Raw genomic sequence first — 27,931 nt, 5'->3', positions numbered from 1 at the left:
GAAAAGGGTGCCTGCATTATTAACCCAATTTTTTTTCTCACATCGCCGATGATTATCTGTAATTTACATTTGGGATTACCCAGGTATAATCACAGATGACATAGCTGTAGATGTGTCTATATCTTCAGTATAGATGAGTAATTTCCCTTTCCAATCAAAAGGGAAAAAGAACTTTTCTCTGCAAGTCTTGAAACAAGCAGAACTACTGGATTTCTGAGAAATTTTTAGAACTCCCTAGATAAATTAACTTTATAAAACAAGAGTCAGAGTATGAAGCACTTAAGTTCTTTGTACTTAAGTACGAATTAATACCTTGCATGTGGAAAATACACAACTATTGGTGTAATAAATGAAAATATTTTTTTACTAAAATGAAGTAGCTCCATTTTGTGTTTTTATTTCTTTTTTTTACATACTTCAATGCCCTAAAGTAGGTACACTTCATACATCTTAACAACACCTGCTTTGATCTTACAAACGTGGGCAAAAGTTAGTCTCTCTTATAAGCACAATCTTTCAAGGCCCTGTCAAAGTAGAAGTGGTGAGTTTCAAGGGAACTGGAGATTCCCAGAATTAGTTACCAAGGTGAGTAGATTGTCACTGCGGTCACTTGGTGCTTGCAGCATAAGAAGTGTCTTGATACCTACGTGTCTCATAGCCTGTGATTTGCAGTGTCTGCAGTAATTTCCTAAACATGGCATCACTAATTGGTACTGAGTGGGAATGGTTATCAAAGTAAAAAGACAACAGATAATCTTCTGAAGCAAACGGCTTGAGCATAAACTTGAAATATGGCAGAAGCAGTTTTCTTATTAAAAACTTGCAGTTCTTCACAAGAGCGTAGTATATCTCTTACCAGGATTGCACTTGGATCTGTGCAGTTGGAAAATGTAGGATTACCTCAACCTCTCTCACCGTAAACTGTTTCTTGCCTACTAAGAATAAACCTCCCACAGCCTAAATGCACAGTTGTTAAAAGTTTGTGCTTGCCTCAGTGGCTGCTATTGGGTGAAGTGGGGGGTGAATATCCTGTTGAGCCAGCACCGTTTAATTGAAGTGGGAGTACAGCAGGAATAAACCTGTACTATTAAGCAGCCATAAGATGGGGCTGCAAATAACGCTTCTAGGAGTGGAGTAGGAGCGTAGAGTTGTCCCTCTTGCTGTGCAGCAGCATGATGAAGAACGTTCTGGTCTTGATACTCTGCAGTACATCAGGCTTTGCTATCAAGAGCTACTACTCTGTTTTGTGTGTTTATTTTACTGCAAACATCAAAGCTCTGATGTAGCAGGTGGCCTCTTCAGGGATATGCTATAACTAAATGTACAGAAATACACAGAGACTTATTGTCTGTCCTTCTCACAGTGGTGGTTCTCACAGACAGCATTCCCATACTCCTCCAGAATTTGGATTTCCTTTACGAAGTGATTTAGCAGAAGCAGAACATGCAGGCTTCTTTTGGCAGAAGGCTAGGGAAACTTTTATGCAGCACGCAGGCAGTGCTCTGCCTCTGGAGATAGAAAGATAATTGAAGGAGACTGTGCCAGCAGATCTTCAGCCTCTCTGACTGAACCGTGCATGTTATTTCTAAATTACTTACTTAGTCAAAAACTGGAATATTGGACTGACAATGGCTCTTGTGTTAGTAAGTCCAATTTAAAAGTGCTTGAGTCACTAAGGGCTCTTCCTGAATTTTGTTTGCTTGGCGAATAGCATCTAGCTGTGAGTTCAAAGTAAGCGCAGTTTCTCTGAAAGTGCTCTAGCTGACTGTCCTGATAAAAACATACTTAATATGGAGCAGTCCTTTACTTTTTCCAGGTTGTACACAGTCTCTATAATGCCTTCTGTGGCTTCTGGAGGGAGGACTTCAGAAGCATTGGACTGGAATTTTTTCTCCAGGTCCTCCTTTTCCAGAGGTTTCCTCCAGTGTCCGTAGAAGGTGTCGCAGCGGTCGCTAATCGTGTTGCCGTCCCGAAGCACGACAGTCACTTTGCAGTAAAGACTCTCAAAGCTAGGTTTGTTATCGGTGGGGTGCTCTAGCTGAGTTTTGCAGAGAAGCTCCCGCAAGGCTGGCCGGTGGATGTTCTCACTGGCAAAAGACTGGACCGACATGCTGCCGTCCAGCAGAGCAGAGCAGGCCACGAACTGGAAGGAGTGTCGGGCTTCGTGTTCCGAGTTCGGGTTGGGCCTGTTCACGTACTTGACTTCTGGGACTTTGACAATGACTTTCTCAATTTTATCAAGGGGAAGCACGTGGTCACTGCTCTCCACGAGCTTCCTCCTAGCAGAAGATGCTGCATCAGCCACCCAGTGCGTTCCAAGATGAGCAGGGAAGCGCTTGATGGCCACGTCTTGCTGGTCCAACAGCCAGGCGTAGGACTGCAAGGTTGGCAGAGACTGTGGGCTGTAATCTGTGTAAAAGGCGCCCATCCCTGACTCCATGTCCAAGATCTGTTTGTTTCCTTGAAGGTCCTGAGAGGCTAAGCAAGCTGCTTCCAGTCCGTGCTTGGCAGCATTGCCAATGTGGAGGGGCTTCGTTTGGGTTGCTGCATTCGCCAGGGGGGCACCTGCATAGGAGGCAGCAATAGCCAAGGCGTTTTTGCATTTCGCCTGGTCAAGAGCCAGCAGTTTTGCACAAGCTGCTGCACTCCCCATCGTACCAACCACAGTCGGTGGGTGAAACCTGAGAAAACAAAATCTCTTTGTTACCCCATTTCAGAAAGTCACCCAAATTCACTATATATACAAGCTTCAATTTCCCTTTACTACGTTGCAAGGTGGACAGTACTATAAAGAAACATACATTCATAATTCAGGTGTGGTCCTAATGGAAGAAACTGCTGTTTTCCCCAGGAAAAAGTTAAACTGGAATAATAAAACTTGTAATAGGGCCTCCCCAGAAAGCAATTGGAAAGTTAGAAGTGCTCATAAGTCAAGGTAAACTGAACAGGAAAATGGCAAAAGAGTCACAGTTTTTCCTCAGCTATAAATTATATGTACTGGAGGATGCGAGTTTTATTATTCTGAACCAGGTTTGCAAAACTGGTAGAAGGAAAACACAGGAGCTACCAAGGACACATCTAGTCCATCCCATACTTCCAGGGCATTTCTCCCACCCTGTCTTCTTGGGCTCTGCTCTGAGCCCAGCACAGGTGACTCCAGGCTGCTGAGAGCAAGTGAGCCAGAGAGAAGGTCATATATGTTCTTGAGATCTTTTGACCTGTGCTGGTAAATGTTGCCACTTTGCTGCTGATTTTAATTAATAGAGAGATCAGCAGAGCCTTCTTGTAAGCTCATCAGTGTTCTTGAAAAGAAATCAATTATGGTAAGGAGTCATGCAAGTATATTCATGTTTAAGATTCGCTTGAAGCTTTCCAAAATTGCTGGACCAACAACAGAAAATACGATTAACTATGCTATTTGTATATTAAGTGCTATCTATGTAAGTGTATTAACACTTCCATTTAACTTTTTACCTGAAGTATTTTTATATACCTTTTTGGAATATTCCTGGCTTCGTTGGAAAAGCGTAGCAACCTGCCTTGCACCTCAATTCCCACGTTGAAAGCTAAGAGCAGGTCAAGACCTGAGATTTTTTTCTTCTGAGGAAAGGCCTCAGAGAGCGCAATCACAGCAGGGAGCACAGCCCCAGAAGGGTGTGTGGCTGGATGCCACGTGTCATCAAAATCCATTGAGTGCACCTAACAGAGAGAGAAGCTTCGATTTGTCATCAGCAATAAACGCGGACTTGACAAGACTGGCTAAATTGAATGAAAATAGTGTAGCTGGTGTAAATGTGACTAAAAAACTAGTTTTTCCTTAGAAAGCAAAACTGAAAAGGTCTTTCTTCTAAGTCCTTTACTCTCAACATGGCTCTATGAGAAGTGGAAATGCAATATAAAGCATTTATCATGCTTTAGAATAAATATATATATAATAATTCTAACTCAGGTTAATTCATAATTCTACCTCAGGTTGCACCAGTCTAAAAACAGTTTGACAATGATTCTTCTTTTCTACAATAGGTTTTTGTGGCTTTAATTAGATGATATAATTATGGTATAATTATGGCAGCAATTTTAGGTCCGCTATATGAATGGTGCATTTTCACTTCCCCCAGAACAAAATGTTAACATAGCGATCCACTTCCCCTGTGCTGCCGCTGATGCTGGCATTAGGGCTTACCCCACTACAGCTATAGCAGCCCAAGTCCACACCACTAACAAAATTATATCAACTTCTCTGCTGCAACCAGCACAAGCCTGCAAATGGACATCAGACTTTAGCCTGAATTTTGAGCACATTCTCATGTTGCATGAGGATCCAGCTTGCCTGCAGTTCCTGGGCTCAGGAGAAGTCTACAGTCTTAAAACTGGGACAAGCTGTTTAGCTTAAGAGTATCCACAGATGTCTTTTCTCTCCCACACCCAGAGCCCAGCTTTCAGGTATTTCTGTAAGTCCTAAGTACGCGAGAGCATCAGCAACAGCACTTTTAATACAGTAATGCCTCAAAATCTGAACCCTTGCACCCATTTGCCCATGTCTTCCTTCAGAGATTTACCAACTGGCAAGGCATCAGTGCTCCCAAGTGCTCAGCTCTTGCCTGGCAATGCTGGGCATCTGCACCTCTGCCAAACTCCAGGCCAGGCTGCAAGGAGTGCCTTGCTTGACAGACAGAGGGAAATCAAGTTCCTGCCCTAAGAGTCCTGATGCCAGTTGTGAGGATGCCCTGCATGTGGGATAATGAAAACTGTCTGATGCCCTGTAAGCTGTGTTCCTGGTGTCTTCACTAAGAGCTACAGTATCTCATTTCCACTTTTTCTACACTGGAAATGAGGTGTCAGATAAGACTTCTTGTCTTGTTGGCACATGAATTTAGACAGGCTTAATATATCAATTCCATGGATGGTCACCTTCTCTAGTTTTGCATAATAGCCAAATTTGTCCACTCCCACCTCTTGGTGCATCTGTTGATTTAACCTGGTTTCCGCCTAAATTTGAATTTAGACAAACTTCTGGGAAGCCAATCATGCGTTACTGGCAAAGTATGTGTCCGAAATCCATAACTGGCTTTTGCAAACTGCATGACTGAAGATTAAATTGTTCTGAGATATATTGTATGTGTGTATGTGTACATAAATATGTCTGTATCTATGTTTTTCTGTTACTATACTTTGCAAGCTGGAGTGAAATCTGCTGATACCAGTGAGAGCTGGAGCACCTCTTTGTTATGCAGTTGCTGTAGCCAGGCAGTAACAAGCTGTAGAGTTCTGACCTTTGAAAACAGCCCTGAATCCCAAATTAAAGGCAAGGGATGCAGATATATATTACACCTTGAGCCTGGTCTCATTGGAAGAAAGTTGAAGCGCATTAAGGAAAGACACTAGTGAAGTTTTGTAGTAGGCTTCAGGCACAAGATTAAAGTAAACTAAGATTTTAGGAGCACGCTGTTCTCTGGAGCGAGAATGGAATCAATTAGTGTGATTTAAGAGCAAATAAAAGAGCATCTCTTACAGCCACTCCATTCACAAAAGCTGCATACAGAGGAGGCAGTCGGAAATCCAAGTGGCCCCAGATGGTACTGGATATATCTGAGCTGTAGATCTGGAACAAATTGACATCAATTAATTCAAAGTCCTGAAACCAAGGATAAACGTGTGCAGTATCTCTGATGTAACTGAGATCAGATCCTACCCTCTTGAGACCAAACTGTTCCCTTTCATGGGAGAAATACCTCCCTATCGGAAACTATGAAAAGAAACTCATTTTCCTGATGACCTCTGTCAAGGGCCCCTTCCACCCAAACAGATCACAGGGGGCAGGCCAACAGCACGGACCTGGCCGTTCAGTACCTCCACAAAACCTCTGGCCATCCGTGTCCCTTCTCACTGCTCATGAGCAATTCCCTCAGGGCAGTCATCTTGTTGGGGAAGATCTCCAGGTAAAAGTTATGTCTTTCAATGTTTTAGTAGACCCTGGTAAATGATATGTGGCCTCCTGATGCTGGTACCCCTGTGCTCTGTTCCTCTCCTTTTGCTGTGCAGATCTTTTTGGCAACAAAGGATCTTTATGAAATTAAATAAAAAGGAATAACCACCACAGTTTGGGAAGGAGGCTACCTGTGCAAGGAGCCTTATTGTCACACAGTGTTCTGTAGCCTGAGCCCAACTAGCCAGGCATTAGCAGTAAAACATTGAGCTAAATCCCATCCTTACTGATGCAATCCTGTGTTGGGAAGGGTTCTCCTTGGGGTCAAGTGTTTCTTAAGCACAAGCAGTGCCAGACTGGAGGAGAAACACGGCCAGCGTACCTCAGATGACTGTTCTATTTTGTGGACTGAAAACAACCCAATACTAACTTTTCATCCATTTAACTATCCCTTATGTTGGAAAGTCCTGCACCACGTAATGTTTGCTTTGCTGGTGCTTTTAATAAGATCTCATAGGTGAAAGAAAAGAAGGGATTCTTAATAAACTATCTTCTGCTTGCAGTGTGTGTGTGTGGGGGGGGTCTCAGCATAGTCTGTTACACAGACCTTTGCTCATCCAGAGTTAACATAACTCAAGCAATGAAATTTCCCCATCTCCAGTGGGAAGAACATTGCCTTCCTCTTTCCATCACCCAAATAATTTTGCAATGACAAAGTTTCCCCTTATAGACTATATTACCCTTTGCTTTTCCTGTAGGCAATCCTTAGTGTATACCATGAATGCCAAACTTACTTTGCTGTACTGTTTCACTTTGTGGTAGACCTCAGTGCTGGTCCCCAGAAGCCCCACTCCCAGAGTATCCAGAATCATTCGCTTGCTTCTCTGAATGACTTGATCTGTCAGGTGGTTTGCATTCAAACCATGAATCACATTGGCAAAGTTTCCTGTAACTGTCTGAGAGGGAAAAAATAAATACATTAGATGTTTCCTTTATTAAAACAAAACAAAACAAAACAAAAAACACAACTTTTTATTTCTTCTTCTTTTTTTTTTTTTTTTCTTTTTCTTTCTGTCTGGGGTTACTGCTTAGCATGTTGGCACGGATTGCATCAGCAAAACAAAGGCTTGATTTCTTCCCCTTTTTATTCCCAGAAATGCCATGTGGTTATTTATGTTTTGGTTTTACTTTCTTTTGTGTCCTTATCTGTTCTCTATTTCTGCTGCTTCCTTCTGAAGTCCTCGAGGCTAAGTACTGCAGGTGATGTGACTTTGCAAGACATATATATATATATATATATACTTATTTATATAAATGTTTATCTATTTATTATATATACACACACAGAAATATAAAAAATATTAAAAAAAATATAAAAAAATAAAAACATATTTATTATATATACACACACAGCATATGCATATAAAGAAACACAAGCACAAAGCGCCTGGCTTTCCACAGCACCTTTTCATTGCACTGAAGTCAGTGGGAATGTGGCAGTTCAGGCCCACACAGCCACTAGCACTCCAGGAGGCAGGATTTAATCTCCCCGAGAAGCAGGATTATTATCACAAGCCTTGGTGAACTTGGAGCTCAGCAGGAGAGGGGACCTGGCAGCGTTACCTTGCACCCACTGCTCCAGGCTCCCAGCTCCCACTGAACTCCAGCTCAGCTGCAGTTCCAGCTTTTCTCCAAGGCAAGGTCTCACCTCTATGAAAAGCAGTGACTCCTTGTTCCTGGCTCCTGCTGATCTGTGAATTATATTGCTTTTTTCTTTTTTTTTTTTTTTTAATTTTCCCGTTGAGCACTGACCCATTATGCAAACTCAGTCTGCTTCTTCTTGACTGGAGCTATTAGCTGCTGTTAATATGTCAATTAGAAGGTTCCTTTGGTAATCATCTCTTCCCACTTACTCTCTTCCTTCCCCTTCCTCTACTCCCTTGCACATATCCACACACAGTGATAGTATTTCCTCTTGGCCTTCGTTTGGCTAAGTTAAATAAACTGAACTGTGCTGCTCTCTCCTTTTTAGTACAGGCTCACCCCTACTATGCTAGTGGCTTTTCTTTGCACTCTTCTAACTGGATTTCTCTCTCCTGGCAATGGTGACCAGAACTATACAGAATCAATCACAGAATCACGGAATCACAGAATGGTTTGGGTTGCAAGGGACCTCAAAGGTCATCTACTTCCAACACCCCTGCCATGGGCAGGGACAAGGAGTCCCCAGACCAGGTTGCTCAAAGCTCCATCCAGCCTGGCCTTGAACACCTCCAGGGATTATTTGCATTATTTCAGATAAATTCTCACTGAGCTCTGTGCTAAAGCATCAAGAGTATCTTGAGTAACAGGGCATTGAAAGCGGGTGTATCACATATCCCACAGCGTGATGCACGCTGAACATCAACAGTGAGAGTACAACAAATGCTTACACAGAAATGTTCACCTTACAGTGCAAAGAAACAAGACAGTACCTTTGCCAACATCTTGGAGGGATGGTGTGAGGTCCCAGAGAGAAGCAGCAAATGAGTGATAGCTCAGGAGCTGGAGAAATCACTCTTTCACTACTTATATACGTGTGTTTGGGGTGGGGGAGGGCATATTAAGCCTGTTCTGGTGTTCATCTTGCCCTGCCCATTTCCTCCTCTGCCTGGAAATGTTCCTTTTTCTTCACTTTCAACTTTCCTCTGACTAACTGTACTCTAAACTGATGGAACATGTGGATATGGATAGGACTTTGCCAGTCACATTCACATGTCATGAGTGAACTAATATATCTGATATTTTGTTAGCACATAGAAACTAGTAAATTGATTTGAATACCATACATTTGGGAGCATGGAGAGAAGAAGTCACCAGGTGTGTCAGGCTGATGTTGGGGAACCATGGTACTTTGCTGACCAGGAGAGAAATCAACCCAGCAGCAGAATACAGGGTGGCAAAGGCTGTTTTAACTTAAATGCCTTATTATGTATATTTTATTTCCCCTCACTATATCTGTGTCCTGTGTAATGCATGCAGTTCAGACATGGGTATTGTGTACCATCAGAATTTCAGACCATATGTTGGGTTAGTGTCTCTTGGCATTTGATAGTGCTTTAAAACCATGAATCACTATATGAGAGCAAATAAATCAGATTCCTTCCTACTATCAAGCTTTCTGCATCTCATGCAAGGATGACTTCTCTGAGGAAGGAGGCACTTCTCCCATCACCAGTTTAGGGTTTTCATTGTTGTGGGAGTCTCAAACTACTACAAGGTAGAGAAATCCATGCCCATCCATCCTATCAGGAATGTAGCAGATCACAGAACAGCATGAATAGATCAGAAATAAATCTAAATAAATCAGAATTAAAAATTAATATGTCTGAAGTTTGGGCATGTTCTGAATTAGGGAGCAAAGTAGCATATCTTTTCAGTCGCAGTCTTGCACTTAGGTGTTCACTGCCTAAAACCTACTTAGAGGAGCCTCAGCCCCTTAAGTCCAGCCTTAAATAATTTTGTAAAGCATTCTCCAGCCCCTGAGTGCTTCCAGATAGAGAACAGCATGGATCTACAGGTGAAGTTTAACATTGATTTGAGTGGATCTAACTACTACAGAAAGGGATAGTCCTGTCCCAGATTGAATCTTCTCCCTTCTCCTGTCCCTGGACATGCAGTTCTCTCTGAGCCACCTGAGATGCTCAGCAGACCCCTTTCTGCATGCAGCCTCCCTCCAGAGCTGTCAGGGATTCTCAGCTGTCAGGAAAAACTGATTCATTGCCTCAGAAATGCAAAATTAAATCTAACAGCACAAGCAGAGGGAGAGCGGATTAGGGCTAGCTGTATTGTGTGAGATCTGGGAAGGGCATGGGCACATAAAAAGAGACAGGAGGGCATCAGTTGTTCCTCAGACAGCTCCAACCCAGATGTCTGCCTATTTTACCAGTGCCTGATTATGGATTTGTGGTGGTTTTGCCTTGCTAGGCAGCTAAACTCCACCACAACTGCTCTCTCACTCCCCCTGTTCTGAAGATGAGGGGAAGAAGAAAGGGAAAAAACAATTCATGGTTTGAGATAAGGGTAATTTAATTAAATGAAAAATAATTATTAAGAGAAAATTATTATTATTTAAATGAATTAAATAAAGGGGAAAGGAAAAGGGGGAAAGGGAAAACAAAACAAAACAAAACAACAAACAACAATAACAAAGCAAAGGCCATGTGGAGGCACAGAGGAAAGAAATGACTCCCTACTTCCCACAAATGAGTGATGCTTGACCACGTCCTTGAAGCAGGGCCTCAACGCACGCAGCCGGTGTTCAGGAGGAGGACCAACGTTTTCACAACAAGAGACCACCCCTCCCTCTTCCTTTTTCCACCTTTAATTGTTGCGTGTGACACCATATGGTATGGAATATCCCTTTGACTGGTTTAGGTCAGCTGCCTTGGCGATGTCCCCTCCCCACCTCAAACCCAGTACAAGATGTCATCTCTGAGTGCATAACTTGAGGCTGAAAATTGCAGTGGGTATCCAAGTGCCTTAAATGACAGAAGTGGCAGTGTGTTTGTTCATGGATCTAGCCAAAGAGCCCAGAGCCCAGGACTCCAAAAACAGAGCCCTACAAACACATGCATGCTTCTGTACTGTGCATTACGTGCAGGTTCCATTTAAAACCTTGGTCCTGTCTTTCTCTTAAACATGAGCAGCTGTTCAGCACAGCTACTAACCCTCTTCCCACATGCATTTCTGTAGCTTCTTCACTCATGCATGCATAACCTACATCTACATAAAACATCCCAACTGCTTTTCATAGCTCCTGGATGAGATGTGCACTTTGGTCAAATCCTGGCACCATGGGGAAACAGAACCTGCAGGTACATCAGTGTTTATTTCTTGCCTTTCCATTTCCACACAAAGGGAAACCTTGGAGGTAGCCTGGATGTACAGAAAATTTATCTTTGACTTGATATCAAAGCATAAAAATCCAGCCCAGCTAATGGGATCACTCATATTGACAAGGTTGGCAACAGTTAGATAGGTTAATAGAAGTTAATACTATTAGACTGACAAATGGATTTGTTACCTTTCTATTTGTGTTCTTCCAGCTCACTCTTCCCTCCAGGAAAAAAAAAAAAAAAAGGAAGAAAATATCTAAATCATAAAACCACAAACTCACAGTCATTGAGGTTGGAAGGGATCTTTGGAGACCATCTAATCCAACGTCTCTCCCCAGCATGGCTACCCAGAACATGTTGCCCCAAGCTGTGTCCAGTTGGGTTTTGAGTATCACCAAGAGGATGGAGTCTCCACAACCTCTCTGGGCACCCTACTACAGCACTTGACCACCATAAAATAACATATTAAACAAAACATATTCAAACCCTCAGTCCTCTTTCAGTCCTCTTTTTCCTTCACCCTTGGGATATCATTTATAAGCCCATTCCATTTCTCATTTTCACCCCCTTCTTTGGGAAAGAGTGAGACAGAAGTGAAATCTGAGCATCTCCTTGACCCCTCTTTGTTACTAATTATATCTGGGAAGTTTTCTGACGTTAGCAATTGGGGCCCTTTGCCTTTCCTCTGCCATTTCCAGTGGAGGGAACTGTGAATACAGCTGAACAGATGAAAGATATGAAAAAACTATGTAGCATCGTAACTCCTGATTTCTCTAATTTATTACTCTAATGACTAAAGCCCACAGTCAGAATGGAACAAAAAAGGCTCGTTACTCTTTCCATCTCTAAAAGGCACAGTGCAGTAGGACTGCATCCTCCATCAGCAATCCATTTGGCCTCAAAACAAGGTGTGTGCCGTAGCTGCCAGCTTACAATATTTTATTACCACTTGACATTTAGAAACACCAATTACAGGAAAGAAGTGCAGAGGCCCAGCTATCTTTATGCCCATGTCAAGAAAGTGAATTCAAATGGGAGCCAGAACATGTGATATGCTTTGTAATGTGATTTGTTGTCACACCCCATTCACTGGCTAATTTCAGACACACGGTCACTTCCTTCTCTGACTTTGGTTCCTGTATGGATTGTCCAATACTTTGCAATAATAACATCAGTATTTTTAGGGACCGAACTGAGCTATTATGAGAAAGTGACTTTTCTCTTTTTTTTTTTTTTTTGGTTAAAAAAAAGGAAGTGAAGCTGTAAATGCACAAAATTAAATTACTTGGGAGACTGATTTACAAAATTGGGTCTACAGACCTTCCAGTCAGGAGTACACTGTAGCCTGAGAGGGAACGGAAAGCAGTATGGTTATCACTGCAGGGGGAGAAGGCATCTATACAAAGTCCTGTACCTCCGCGGGAGAATTTCCAGGGGTCTAAATAGAAGAAGGTCGAAAATGACTGACTGAGGGTTTGGCACAGGCTGTCCACTCCTGACAAAGGGAATCTGCTGCTTGCCTCTTCTTTGACACAATGTGCATGGTTCAGCAATTTGGGCAGAAAAAATTGTTAACTAGCAAGCGTGATGGAAAGACAAAATGCATTCATCAAAATGCCATTTGTAACATTGTGCGTGGCTACAGTAATGAGCTGTGTTGATTACAGAACAGGGCTTTAGAAAACCAGTGCCCCACAGGGCCCATTTTCTCCTGCTGACATCACATTTTTAAGCTGCTTTTTCTTCCTTTTGCCTCTAGTTATTTTAGGCTAAACTGTGCCCGCACCTGCAAGCTCTATGTTTGCAACTGAAAACTGTATCTGCCCTCAGTATTATGCTCCTTTTGTCCTAAAGAAATTTTAAAAAAATATGACAAAATACACAGGCCAAGCTTCCTGTCTTTTAAGCCAATTTTTAAGATGTGACCTTGTTCCTGGGCTGCACTAACACATGAAATTGGGAGACCGGTAGGAATGTGCTTTGCTTACTGAGCCTCTGCTATTCTTAATGATCATCAGACACCTTCTAATTGCAGGACCTGGGCCTTTCTTCTCCACTGAGATATATTTCAAGTACAGTAAAGAAGTGAGAATTTTGTTAGGGGCAGAATCTCACCAGGAATAGGTGGCTTGATCTAGATCCCGTTAACAGCCATACAGCCATAAATCTTGGGATGCTGTAATTCTGCCCCACTATCATTATGCTCTCCCGTGCCTCTTCTTGCCCAGCCCTACCTCCTTCCTTCCTGTCTTCACTGCAAGAGCAGTTACTGCTCCAGCCAGTCTGTCAAGGCAGCAACACTACACAGCAATGGACAATGATTGCACCACAAAATATAATAGTTCTGGTAATTTCTAGTTTATAGCAGTTCTCTTATACTTGCACAACCAGGGATAACTGCAATCTCTGATGAATTACAACATTCTCGTTTCCTTTTTTTTTTTTTTTTTTTCAAACTCTGCACAGCAAATCTTGGAAGTGCCAAGCCTTATTCTGGCAAAGGTTGCTACAAGTCAATACACCAGGTCTACAATAAACTGTTCTTTCCTCCTTCATAAATCAGAGCTGCTACTTCTAAAGACAAGTTCACATAACCCGTTGAAGCTTGTATATGTTGATTTACTTGCATGAATTGTAAGATAGCGGTACCAAACATGAATGGGGTTGCCACACCAGATCTTGTCCAAGACAGATCGATCACCTCTAAGGAAATGGGGTGGCCACAGCTAGTAGCAGGTGGACGTAGGGTTTCCATACGGCATGGCCTCTGGTCTGAATAACAGCTCTGGGTATAGGATATCACATAGGTTTGCAGTGTGTGCATGGACTCTGAGATAACTTCCCTTTGCTGCTGATGGTGGCAGCCTGTATCACACACTGCTCTCTTCATCAGATGATGTCTGCACTAAGTGGTGAACACACAGCCGGGTGTCATTGCAGGATTTGTGTCATTTGGGGGGATGATATTACTTGACTAGCAAAAATTCAGTTTGATTAGCAGAAGCCAAATTGGTGTGAATGCATGTAGGGATGTGGCAGTTTTAATTAAATAACCAGCAGAACTCTGTAGTGCAATTAAAGTATTAGTCACTGCATTAAACTGCTGCATCCTACATAGCAAGGTGCCCAGCAAGGAGACCTTCCTGATTCTTTCAGAGCAAGGCCCAGGTGTGACAACGCACCCGTTCCCTGTGCTGGCAGTCCAGGGGCAAGGTGTGGATATCTTGATCCAGTATACAAAAAGCTACAACATTAATTATGGGATATAAGAACATCTCTGCATCTAAATTACCGCTCAGGGATTTTAAGTCCCCTAGGAAAGTATCCCAGCCACCATTTTTTTTTTTTTTTTTTTTTTTTTTCCTGCATGGGAAGCTCTAAAATAACACCTAAAGCATACACAGGTAAAAAGGAATGAATGATAAAACACTCTGCTTCAAACAGAAATGGACTTTGGGTGAAAAATCCACCGAATTTTATGGGAGTCAATCATTTACCTGTCAGCAGCTGCAGAAGCACTTGAGACAGGTACTGGGAGATGATTTGTGTGTTGGCAGAGCTGTTCCTCCAGCTTTCACTGCAGGTGCTCTCGCCCTTCCTGCTTAGTGCCTCCCATATACAAACCCTCAGAAAGGATTAAAACAATGAACCATGCTGCAAAGGCCACAGAATCCTTGTTGCTTATGTACTGCTCATCCTGCAAGGCTGTCAAATATATATGCATATATTTTTTTCTTTGTTTCAATTGCTGGACTGCATCATCTGCTCAGGCAATGTGCTCTCACTGAGGTATCCCACAAGGTACCTGAGTCTTGCTGTCTTTTAGCATCTTGTGGTCCCTTTTAGGATACTCCTGTAACCAGACTTTTTCCTCATTTATGGTTTTACATAATTAAAGCATGCATTTTCCACCTCTGAAAGATTTTAAAAATGCTAAGAAATATTGCAAAACAGCCTAAAATTACACATTGAATGTGGCAGTCTCTGATTTATGGTGTAATTATAAAACGTGCCATGGTGGTTATTAGTTGTGAGATTAAGTATTACGTGTTTCAGACTGTAAAACACACTGGAGAATTTCTAACTGTGATTGTCTATTCATCTCTAAAGAGAAAATGGGCATAATTACACCAACATTTCTAAAATGGAGAAATATCTGCAAAAAAATGAAGAAAGGTTTTATTTGAAGACAAGAGCTGTAAATACATAAAGCATTTATACTATTACACTTTTCTAATGGAACATTTAAACAGAAGCTAATGATTTGGTTTTAATTGGTCCTTTTTACATAAGCAGCAGTTGAAGAATCTTGTTTTTTAGAATTTATATGACACGGCTTTTCCCCCACATTACTCATCTTCAGAATAGTAGATTAAGACAGATGCAGGAAGCATTAAAAATCAAGGAAAATAACTACTTTCACAAAATGAAAGGAGTGATTTTGTAACCTTTGATCATCTGTGTTGACTTTTCAGCATCAGCAGGGTTTAAAACCGTACACATAATAAGGTACCTAGTGTCAGATGTAGTGGAGCTCAACAAATATTTTATTTATCTTTTTCCTGCCCCACAGTATTTGAAGATGTCCCTCCTCATGCGTCCTTGGAAGTTGCAGGAGCAATGGAGTTAGCCATAAGGAGAAAAATATGCTGTTCTGAGTCACTGCATTTTTTAGTAAAAAAATAAAAATAAAAAATTGAACATCATATTCATTGTGAATGTACAATGTTAGTTGCACCACCAACCCCCACAGCTTATCCTATTGACTCTGATAGCAGTTCTGAATGGCATGATGGCAGCACCATGATTTAGTTTTAAAATAAGCAACTAAAATATCTTTATTCTGCCTTTTTACAATTAGGTTTCCCATTTCTGCAGCATGGCTGCTTCCATTCTTCATCAAACTGAGCAGTTATGAAGTCTGTTTGGAAGTCTGTGATTTCTTTTAGGGTAGTTTTTGCCTTTTAATTTGCTTGCTCAGTTATGGTATTTTATCAAACTGTGAGGGAAAAATCAGAAGAGAAAGGAGGTGCATATTTTTTGTTCAACTATTTGAGTCGCAAATGAAGGAATACTGGGATTTTGTGGTCCACCCTAAGACATCAGCACAAGCGCAGTGGGACGTGAGTCATACTGTTCAACTAAGGATACACACAGGGCAGGAACAATGCAAGGCTGTTTTTTTTTTTTTTATAGTAAAAGAAAAGCAGGCAGCTTCCTTGGGTGGCAACTTTTAGGAGGCATCCTGCTGCCTAAGTTGCCTGTAAATGAAAAGATAAAGCTGTATTTTTTTATTTTTAAACCTGATCCACCCATCCCTGCCTTGTACTTCTATGTTCGTCTGCTGCAGCTGCTGCTGCTGCTGAAAGGTGGGCTTGTTAGGAGGAACGAGGTGGCTGATGCTGAGAAGTTGTTTTTCCCCCTCTGCTTCGTGGTGTCTCACCCTACTACCCTAAGCAGCTGGAGTCTCCATCTTCTGAGCACAGCACAGCCCTGCACTGCCTTGTTTCCCCCTGTGCTAACAAGGCCCAGGCATATTTCCCCGTACTTTTCTGCTCCCTGAAAATCTGGGAAGCATATCCAGTAAAAATCAGGGAAAGTGGATGCTTGTCTGGGGGAGGAGAGGGAAGAAAAGCTATGTGACTATAAATAAAACATATCCTGTCCCTTAGGATGCTGGAAGAGCAAATCTTTGTGGGGCATGGAAAGGAATAAGGGGATGAAAGAGACCCCAGGTCTCTTAGTGTTTTATATGGAGCTGGTACAGGGCAGTGTCTGCTGAGCTGTTGGTGGAGGAGTATCCAGTTTCCCCAGACAGTATTTGCAGCTGAGCCTGAGTGAGTACTTATTTCAGCACAGCACTTAGGTCCACACCCTCCACTGCAGTTCACATGGGGATTGTGGTCACTGCGCTGCTGCTGGCCTTGCAATGTGCTCACATGAGCCAGGCTGGCTGCCCTGAGCGTCTCCCTGATCCAGGGTTATATGGCTTTTTGTCTATCCCCCTTTCTTTGCTGGTGGCATTTGTTTCTTCCTGATCCTCTGGTCAGTAGGGAACAGTTCAAAATCTTGGGGCTGTGCCCAGCTGCCTGGCACATCTGGAGCAGGAGATGCTTGGCAGTGGTGGCAACACTCCTTCCTCCATTGGAGCCAGGCTCTGCTGGAGCCGTCTCCCTCTGCTTGCTTGGCCATGTGTGCAGACCAAGGGCAGATGACCTTTGTGTTGCTTGTCCTCTGCTCCTGACTTAATTCTGTTTGTGCCATCATTTCTGGTCAGAAATGCTGCCTGTCTCTTTCAGACACAGTAAGAAGTTGACTAGAGACTTCTCTTGGGGGCTTGATGGGAACCCCCAGCATGGGAACTGACCATGTTGATGACTGCTCTTGAGATGTGGCTAAGAAAAAAAAAAAATCCCAAACTGAGGATCAGACCACTCTCAGGCATTTCTTTACAGTCTTTTCACGTAGGCACAGAAACCTTTTCTAGCTGGTGCCTGTTAGGATAGCTGCTCCAAAGTTTGCAATTTTGCATCATGCACCTCACCTCTCCTTTCATTCCTCTCATTCTCCTTTCAGTGGCAAGGCCATCAAGAATTATCAGCTGATTTAAACGCCACCTTGGAAAATGGAACTGGCAATTGAGACCAGCAATTATTTCCCAGCTACATTTGCTATATGCTTATTTCACTTGATGCTTCCAGATAGATACAGGAGTCAGTGGTACGATAAGCATGCTCACTGACTCAAAGTGAAAGATGTCGATGGGTCTGTGGCCTACCCTCAGCATGCTGTGGTATTTACTGTCTGGTATTATATCCTTTTTTTACCTGGAGAAGTTATCTTTTCTTCCTTCCTCCCTCAAATCCTACTGCCACAGGACAGATAGCAGGAGCTCTCACCTGACACCAGTGCAAGATATCAATCCCCAAATCTTTATAAAAAAAAGTCCTCTCTAGTTTATGCCCTAGAAGTGGATGCCACCCTGATGTTGGTGATCTGTGGTCAGACTGCATGTAAATCATTGTGGAATGAGATCATGGCAGGGCTAGCAATCAGGACTGGAGGTGGCATTGGGAAAGGCCTTCTCTGCCTTGTTCCACAAGTCATCAGCCTAAATAATCTCCCTTAGGGTGAGCGCTTCAGATGGAGGGCCTGGTGCTTCAGGGTGTTTGAGAAAAAAGGTACAGACCTGAAGGAGCAAACTGAGTTGGAGAATCTGCTTCTGGGCTGCGACAAAGATATGGTCAGACCCCAAGAAGTCACTGTAAGGATATGGCAAGATGGGCTTTGAAAATTCACTACATTCATACACAAAGAGGTGAGCAGCGTAGAGAGCTAAGTGGGGTTCCTTCCGCAGTGTCGTCACGTCACCAGGCAGCCTGCAGCAGTGAGCTCAGGCATGAAGGTCCCCTTTTCCCACATCTTCTCTGATCCTAAAATTCAGGGCCTGCCCATAGGCCTCTGCTGTTTTGTACTCAAAGCCACATGAGAGACTTCACAGGGAGGAAGGGAAAGCCCAGCGATGCTTTCTTTCCTTCAGAAGTGGCATTTCTGAACTTCTTCACTGTGTCACTTGCAGCTGGCTGCTCTGTCAGCACTGACCTCATCTGGGCAGCACAAGGTTTTTGCCCAGTATGACTTGTTGAAACAGCTGATCCCCCTGCGGTAAACTTCTTCTTCATGTTCACCGGAGCTGATCTGTGGGCTTCAGCTGGCCCCCCCTTTATGTTGCCAGAAGAGGATCCCACAGAGATGAAAAGACTGCTTTGCAGCCTGCTCCATTAGCATTGCAACAGCAAGGCACTGTGGCTCTGCAAAGACGGTGTGGTACTTGGAAAACTGCAAGAGTGTGGTGGGGATATGGGTTGAGATGCACTGGGCTTCTCTTGGAGAACTGAGACAAGCTGGCTCAGCCCAGACAGAATCTGGTTGCACAGGACAGAGTAACTCACAGGTTTCCCAGGCTACAGTGGCATATGAGTTCAGCTAAACAGACAAGGAAGGAGTCATTATGGGCACAGACTTCTCTACTGCGTGGGTGTCATCCACAGCAGACAACCTAGCACAGACTCCCACCTCAAAATTATTAAAACAAGTAGTGGGATTTAACAGACCAGATATATTTGGGACCCTTGTTGCCTTAAGGTTGCTGTTTCTGCACCCTCGGGCTTCACATGTGCTATGTTTTTGCAGTGATAAGAGAGAGCAACTATTATTGCAAAAACTTCTCAGTTGACTATACCACTTCAGATGGTGATGGCTTGAAAAGTAAAAACAAATTCTTCGAGGCTCTGGATTGTGTTGAGAGAACTAAATGAATATGAATCAGGAGTGAACACATACTGGGAAAAATAAAGTATTTATAAATATCTAAAAGACAGAATACAGCAGATCTTAACATCTTTTTCCTACAGATTGCTACAAACCAAAACAAACAAATAAACAACTTGCATGAAGCCATTAAACCCCAGAGTTCAGATTACATGGAAGACCAAGTGTGAATCTGTTGTGTACCTACTCTCAGTATATCTCAGTGCATACACACAGCAAAACTGAAGGGATATTATGGGAAAGAATGTTCTCCACCTAGAGAAATACTTGACTGAGGTTCTGCTGGAATGTCCTAAGTTAGAATTGAACATGGCCACATGAGATGACCACATGAGCAGTGACAGCATAGGGGAGGGTGCAGATCAGAATGACTGTCCTTAAACTGAAAAAGCATGGCACAGGATGACATACTTGTGTTTATCCATCTACCTTGTGAGTGCAGTTATTATACAGGTAGGCAATGTCACAGTAATGACACACACAAATTAGGTGTAGAAAAACAGGCAGAGGAGCATATGAGCAACCACAAATCTTGTTAACCTTCCTGGTTAATTGTTCACTGATAACTGAATCATGAATTTTAAACATTTGTTGGAGCACAGAATTTATGTTAAATGCACCATATGAAAAAAGATACACAGGGAGGATACAGAATGGTAACAACCTTTGAAAAAATGGCTTGTGAAGGAAGCGTGAGGATGTTTATTTAGGCTAGAAGAGAGAAGTAGCGTGGTTTCACATTACAGCTAAGCCAGTCCAACCACTTGCACTTGTATGATGCCTCTCCTGGGAGGTTAATTCAGTGAACTAAGTCAGCAGAAAATTCATTTTGCAAAAGACCCGAAAGTTCTCCACTTTGTTCTCTGAACTGGTCCATCACAATCACACAAGGGCTAGCTGAGTGTGGAGAAATGTGGGGTGGTTCTGGCAGCATTCTGGCAGCAGCTAACCTTCTGACTGATTTAGCTTTAATGAAAAAGTGCAACATATAAGGGTGCATGATGCAGAAACATGATCTGTATGTTTTACAAAGAAGAGGATGTTGAGCAATATTGCTGTATCCACTGAGAATACAGAAAAGAAATCTACCAAATATTTATTAAAGATATGAAAAATGTGAAAAAAAACAAACACCAACCAAACAAAAAAAACAACAAAAAAACTTTATAACAGGAAAGGTATCAGGTACTCAAACATTAAAATAGCCTATATAAGAATATCATTGAAGTTCTTTCATTGGAATAATTACCAGTGCATTGCACTGGTGTCTGCCAGGATTAGTCCAAGGTTTCTTGCCTATGTGCAGAGCTGGGCTGGAAGACAACCTCTTGAGATTCGTGATTTACCAAGTTCACCCATCCTGCCTAAACCCACATCTAACTCAACTTAATACTACTTGGAAAAATGTTTTTAACAAGTACAGGGGCAGATTCTAATAGTGCCATTTGATTAAAATTTTGGTGAAGTCCAGAGAAACATCTGTGTATACACTGTATACAGACACACTACTTACAGTCTGCTTTGAATTCTGAAAACCTTCCTGGATTAGCATAGCCGGTCTCCAAATAGACCATGAAAATAAATCATATTTAGAGATGATTCCCAGGCTTATGGTTATGACTGCAAGGGGATTTCAACACTCACAAGTCGTTGCTCAACCATGCTGGAAATTCTGTTGCAAATACTGGAAATAGGAACTAACTGGGAAACTAACTGGGAAGCTAACTAACTAATTGGGAAAGTTGTATACTGAGATATACAATTTCATTAACATGTCAGAAGAAAAGTATACTGAGCACTGTTTTTTTTTGTTGTTGTTGTTGAAATATAAGAGATGTTTATATTTAAATTGCAGAAGTATAAAGCTGGAGTTAAAAATGAAGCAAAGAAACATACAATATTCACTTTTTTTTTTTTTTTTTTCAAAAACAAAATTCTACAAATGACAGGTTGCAGAAACAATGGGTCAGCTTTGGCAAAATACTGAAAATCACTTAACTTTCTGTTTCCCCATAGTCAATAAATGCCATTATTAATAATGTCGTCTAGTGAGGTGGACAAAATTAAACACCACATCTCTCCTGCACAAAAGTCTCTTATCCCTTTAATGTAGGGAAGTTCTGGGAAAAGCCTTGTAGGAATAATATAATAACAACAATTTACAGGCATTTGATAAGAAAAGATGACATTTACTTTCATTTGTATATATATATAACTAAAGAACTAGAGAAAACAGTTCAAATGAGTCTGTGGACTCATCTAGACTTTACAGGTGAGGGATCAACCTAAGAAGTATGCTCTACTGAGCATCTTTTCAAGTCTTTGAAAGTCTTGTCAAATGGACAGGATCAATAATAACTTAGGGAGTACGTGTAAGCCCTTCAAAGAAATCTGAGAGCAGAACTTGCTGTGTAATCATGCCCACCATGCCGATGCTGTGCAGCCTTATGTGGGAAATCCCACTCTGGGACATGAAGCTGCCATCCACGGTCTGAGGAGCAGGCAGCTTTCTTCTTTGACAAGCCCTGCTACCTTTGAAGCTCAGATCTACTTGTTCTAATGGGACTGATTAGAGAGGGATAGGAAACTTCAAAAGACTTCACTGCCTCTGTGAACTAACTAGTCATAAGGCTGTGCTGACAACCTCTTGTGACATGTACCATCATTTATTTTTTCCCTTAGCCCCCATTCTGCCCCTTAACATTAGCAACTTCTTTCTGTTTGCACGTGAGAATGCTGCAGTTTGCACATACATCATAACATAGTCTGTTCCTCTACATGATAAGGGACTCTCCCACATATCTCCCTGCTGGGCTTCCATTTTTTTTCTCTGAGGTTTCGTTGTGAGTCACATACTTTAAAGCCATGATCCTGATTCAGCAGCAATACATGGATGTGATTGCCTAACTGACAAGAGGCATATTTCTAGCACAGGGTTAATTCAGTGGGAAGAGCAGGAACAACTGATACATGGAACAAGTAAGAATAAAATGCCAACAGAAAGCCCTGTAAAGGGGTCTGCAGCTCCAGATGTGGTCCATCTACTTTATGCGTTTGAAGCAGGATCATGTCTGAGTACTCTCCCCTCTCTGTCTTGACTCTGACCCTCAGGTCAGTACAAGCTCTTCATTTTCTTCTCCCACTTCTGCCTGCCCTTATTGAAGGAACAACTTCCTCTGCTGATTTACCAAAATACCACTTCTCATTCAAACTTCTGAAAAAATTTACTTCATCACATACCCTTACAGGAATAAATTTGAAAATGAATCTTAGGTGGAATATCCAAGAGTCTTCAGTTCGACTGGTGTTTCTTTTCAAGGGATAGGGATTTTCTTTATTTTCATGACACTAGTGTTATTGCATTCACAGTCTTTGCTCCTGTCCATGACATTGCTGCTGTATTTGCTGCTGGGAAAAGAACTGAAATAAAGGTGATTGCTAATTAGCCAGGTGATTACCATCATTTATCAACAGTCCTGGCTATTGGGGGAGGTCCCAGTGGACTGGTGGCTAGCAAACGTGATGCCCATCTACAAGAAGGGCCGGAGCACAGACCCGGGAAACTATAGGCTTGTCAGTTTGACCTCAGTACCAGGGAAGCTCATGGAGCAGATTATCTTGAGTGTCATCACGTGGCACTTACAGGGCAACCAGGAGATCAGGCCCAGTCAGCATGGGTTGATGAAAGGCAGATCCTGCTTGACGAACCTGATCTCCTTCTATGACAAAGTGACGCACTTGGTGGATGAGGGAAAGGCTGTGGATGTGGTCTACCTGGACTTCAGCAAGGCTTTTGACACCGTTTCCCACAGCATTCTCCTCAAGAAACTGGCTGCTCTTGGCTTGGACTGGCATACGCTTCGTTGGGTTAAAAACTAGCTGGATAGCCGGGCCCGAAGAGTTGTGGTGAATGGAGTCAAATCCAGCTGGAGGCTGGTCACTAGTGGTGTTCCCCAGGGCTTGGTACTGGGGCCGGTCCTCTTTAATATCTTTATTGATGATCTGGATGAGGGGATCGAGTGTACCCTCAGTAAGTTTGCAGATGACACCAAGTTAGGTGCGTGTGTCGATCTGCTCGAGGGTAGGAAAGCTCTGCAGGAGGGTCTGGATAGGCTGCACCGATGGGCTGAGGTCAACTGCATGAAGTTTAACAAGGCCAAGTGCCGGGTCCTGCATCTGGGGCGCAACAACTCCAAGCAGAGCTACAGGCTGGGAGATGAGTGGTTGGAAAGCTGCCTGGCAGAGAAGGACCTGGGAGTGATGGTGGACAGTCGGCTGAATATGAGCCAGCAGTGTGCTCAGGTGGCCAAGAAGGCCAACGGCATCCTGGCTTGTATAAGAAGCAGTAGGGCCAGTAGGGCTAGGGAAGTGATTGTCCCCCTGTACTCTGCTCTGGTGAGGCCACACCTCGAGTACTGTGTTCAGTTTTGGGCCCCTCGCTACAAGAAGGACATCGAGGTGCTCAAGAGAGTCCAGAGAAGGGCGACGAAGCTGGTGAGGGGCCTGGAGAACAAGTCCTACGAGGAGTGGCTGAGGGAGCTGGGATTGTTCAGCCTGGAGAAAAGGAGACTCAGGGGCGACCTTATCGCTCTTTATAAGTACATTAAAGGAGGCTGTAGCAAGGTGGGGGTTGGTCTATTCTCCCACGTGCCTGGTGACAGGACAAGGGGGTATGGGCTAAAGTTGCACCAGGGGTGTTTTAGGTTGGATATTAGGAAGAACTTCTTTACTGAGAGGGTTGTGAGGCATTGGAATGGGCTGCCCAGGGAAGTGTTGGAGTCACCATCCCTGGAAGTCTTTAAAAAATGTTTAGATGTTGAACTTAGCGATATGGTTTAGTGGAGGACTGGTTAGTGTTAGGTTAGAGGTTGGACTCGATGATCTTGAGGTCTCTTCCAACCTAGATAATTCTGTGATCCTGTGATTCTGGAACAATTTACAGTACAAGTTTATACCTATACAAAAGTGGCAACATTTTTTTTAAGCTCTAGAAATAAATGACAATTGATCAACCATAAGGGCTAAGCCAGAGATGGATGCCAATAGCATCGGTAAAGATACACAGTTCATTAGCTAGATCAATCTTGGGTTAAAAATACAAGTTATGAAGAGTCACTTTTGCTCCTTGCTTCATACCTACACACCTATACTCCTCACTACATATGCTGAAGCAAACACCAGATGTCTAACTGGGAGGAATTTCACACAAGAGAATGATGCTATTCAGAATTTGGAAGATAAGTTCCCAGCACCCTGATGAGTTGGCACTATCTTTATGCAAAAGTGCCTCTGCCTACAGGAACCTGAGCTATTAAACCTGCTTCACGAAATGGCTCCTTTCAGTGATGATACTGCAGGACCTTAAAAACTGAGAGCAGACAGCACTGCCACCTACTGCTCCCAGGGACATGGGTCTCACTTTCATCAGAGGAACCACATTTTTGGTGGTAAAAGTTGGTATTTACCATAAAATTACATTTTCTGCAAAAGTAAATTGAATACAAAAATAATAAAAATTTTGCTGTAATAGTAACTGTACACTTCTCAAAACATCAAGGAATAAAATAAGCCAGAATTACTTTGCTGTCACAGTTTCAAAAAGAAAATAAACCATCTTGCCCTCTCTGTTTTACAGCTTAGTCACATGCTTTGATGCTGTTATCTTTGGCTAGTTTAATGGAAGGAGTTTTGTTAGCAATGTAGTGAAACAGTAGGTAGTCAGCATCTTACCCAATTAAGGCTTTAGATTAACAATACTGTCCTTAAGGTATGATGGAAAATTGCCAGCAAGAGTGATAAGAGAATAACAAAAAGGAAAATCAGGATGAAAAACATTGTAACACATGACTTAGGAATGAGTATGCTTGCATTTATATTTGTTTTCTACATCACCTGTCATCTACGGCTGAAATGATCAGCTTGAGTCTTAGAAGCCTTGCCTTTGATAAACACTACCAGAAATGTGCCTACACAGTTATTATTTTAAGGTGATAATAGAAACTACCACAGAATTCCTTGTGCTACAACAGTACATCCTTGGCACATACTAATAATGACTACTGATTATTCTAAAGCTTCACGGAGATGGAGCTAGCAAAAGACACAGTTCATCAAGATTAACAAGGTCAAGATATGACTAGTGAAGGGGAGCTTTAGGATTACTACAAAGTCAGTGCTAAAGAAACCACACTGGGGTTTTATGAGGTAGGTCTGATGAACTGGAGCTCTAGATGAGACTTTATTAAAGAAGTTTGATTAGAGTTTGTGCTTTAACAACTTAGTTGCAGAGGTTGCCAGAAACCATAAAAGTGATGGTGATTTTCTCTAACAACAATGCAGAAGTTTTGAAGAAAAAAACACTGTAGTGTTTGGGAAATTTGAATTTTCACATCTTCCTGTCAGAAATGCTTAGATGAAATAAATAAATGTATATGGAAAGGCACACATACGATGCATGCAGTCTTGCATGCTGGGTGAAATCCTGTCTGAAACCACAGGGAACTGAGCTGAGAGAGGCCAAAATGTCAACTTCTGTATTTACATTTGCATGTGAATTTCACGAGGAAAGATTTGCTTTCTGGCTTTTGGAACAACTCTTCTTTGTGCTAGATTCTAAAGAAAACTGATTTTTCCCATTAGTCAGAGCACTTGGCACACAGCATGGCATTACAACCTGTTCATACTTTGTCTTCTGATACTTTGAATCAGGATCATCCTCGCTTGGCAAGTCAAGCTGCCTACTGCTTCTCCACCCGTGGTGTATTAACACTGCTTTGTGAGCCCATTCATCTGTCCCTGTTAGAGTCCTTGCTCATCAATCATTCACATACATGAGCCTGAGCCCTGCCTGTAGCCTGGAAGCTCTTTGGGGTGTCAGCAAAAATGCTGACAGAGACAAGTGCCTACAGCATGCTCCTTTCCTCTTTTGGTGCAAATTCAAACCGTTCATTTTATAGCACTGGTGGTTTGAACAAGAAGAGGAGTATTTCAGCAGAGAAACACGATTCTTGGCCGTGAGAGAGTGACTCAACAGCATTGCCACCTGGGCAGCCTGGTGCCTGGTATGTCCTGGCAGAAGCATCTCTGACCGCATCCTGGTCTGGATGCATCGAGCCAGGAGGCTTGCCGTGCCAAAGCATTGTGGATATACTCAGTCCTTTCTAAAGAAAATTACTGTGAATCTTAATGCAAATTAGAACCTTAAACATGTGATGCTCTCAGACTATGTAAAACATGACAGAAAAAAATAAATCAAGAAATCTAAATGTAAGATGGGGTAATAGGCTGCTACGAAATTCAAACTTTACAAGCATAGAAAGATTAAGTTAAGAGAAAAATATATGGGGTAAATTTGTACATATTTGTTTATTCATGCAGTGTTAGCAGACAAAACATATCCAGACTTCATTTACTGATATATTGTCTGTTTCTCAAATACAGCAGCTTGAAAGAGCACAAAACTAACAGCTGCCTAACCAGCTCAGGTGATAGATGTTTGTGCTTTAGGGGTGGGGATTAACAAATTAAATTAGCTGTGCTTCCTCTGCACCAGTTTGCCAGAAGACATACAGATGGATTTATGATTTGCATAATAACAAAGGTTGAGTTAGTCAAAGGTATGGGAAAGTTTTGGCCTAACAGCTCCAATTAAAGTAAGTGGAAATTGTGTGACTAAGACCTCCAATTAGCTTTGCCTCTTGAACCAAGAATCTCTACACAGTTGCAAAGCTTCTTACAGAACCTAGTGTTTGTGCCCCAGGTAGTCTGAATGTTATATAGAAGAGAAGATGTTTAAATCCTACAAGAAAACCCAAAATAAGATACAGAACAAGTGAGTGGAACAAGCCCATTGTTAACTCAAGGTGACGTGATCTGTGATCTGTAAGGTTTAAGTGCTCGGTAAACTTACTGATGATACCTGGCTGAGATTAGTAAACCAATTTTTTCTTCATAGAGAAAGCACAGTATCAAAACAATTTTTGATCACTGACAAAACAACAATAACAAAAACAACCAAACCCAAACGAACAAACAAACACACAAAACCAAACCAAACCAAACCAAAACAACCACAGTGCATGGAATATATTCACTCTAGCTGATGGAAGAAAACTGCACCATCACAGTAAAAGCAAGAAGGTACAATATTTGGACTAAGTACACAGAACGTACCTTACTAGTAAATTGATTGTTGTCAAAAGGCAGTGACACAAACATCACATCTTTCTGTTAGAAGTCAAGGCGACAGCCACATCGGCCTTGACCTGAGGACAGAGACTGAGAGGTCAGGAAGAGAGATCACATATATACATTTTACTCTTTAACACCATTATCGAACAGGTCTGAATAACCACATGTATTACCTATATACAATTCTAAAGACATGGCTATCTAACTACCATAACTCTATAATTGTAACTACTATGACATTAAAAATATGCAACTAAAGGCACGTAAAATCCAGAAAGAATTGCTACCCTTCCCCTTTGTACACATTTTGCTTCTTCTTAGCTATATATTCATTGTTTTCTCCTTCTCCTTTTCCCCTGTACTTATGCTTGGCAATTTATTCATTTTTTTTCTTTTTTGGACTGCCAGTCACAGACAGTCTTGACTTACAAAGAGATCTTTTCTTATTCCAGAAGCTTTTTTGCCACTTGGACTGCAGTTTTTACGCTTATCTTCTGCCTCTCAGATAAGCTTCCCCTTCACCAAGATCCATCCTATAATCACAATCTCTTTCTATGTGATTTAACCTCCCTGAGATAAATAGATTTTTTTTCCCTTGTTTTATTTG

The 27,931-nt window shown here is 42.2% G+C and overlaps 1 protein-coding gene across 2 annotated transcripts; it reads right to left on the bottom strand.

The window, feature by feature from the left end:
• Nucleotides 1-343: 343 nt before the first annotated feature.
• On the bottom strand, nucleotides 344-27,405 carry ACOD1 (aconitate decarboxylase 1). 2 transcript variants are annotated; one of them, XM_068676518.1, is made up of 5 exons: nucleotides 27,307-27,405; nucleotides 6,721-6,882; nucleotides 5,513-5,602; nucleotides 3,494-3,699; nucleotides 344-2,681 (listed from the first exon to the last, which is right to left on the bottom strand). In XM_068676518.1, the coding sequence occupies exons 1-5, from the start codon at nucleotides 27,349-27,351 to the stop codon at nucleotides 1,727-1,729; spliced, it is 1,458 nt and encodes a 485-aa protein (XP_068532619.1). In that variant the 5' UTR covers nucleotides 27,352-27,405; the 3' UTR covers nucleotides 344-1,726. The 2 variants fall into 2 exon arrangements, with proteins under 2 accessions (XP_068532619.1, XP_068532626.1); XM_068676525.1 differs by lacking the exon at nucleotides 27,307-27,405 and adding an exon at nucleotides 8,401-8,545.
• Nucleotides 27,406-27,931: the final 526 nt, after the last annotated feature.

This window comes from Anas acuta, chromosome 1 (assembly GCF_963932015.1).
Source record: "Anas acuta chromosome 1, bAnaAcu1.1, whole genome shotgun sequence".
NCBI lineage: Eukaryota > Metazoa > Chordata > Aves > Anseriformes > Anatidae > Anas > Anas acuta.
The sequence above is the reverse complement of the archived record's forward strand: the minus strand, read 5'-3'. Positions and strand labels throughout refer to the sequence as shown.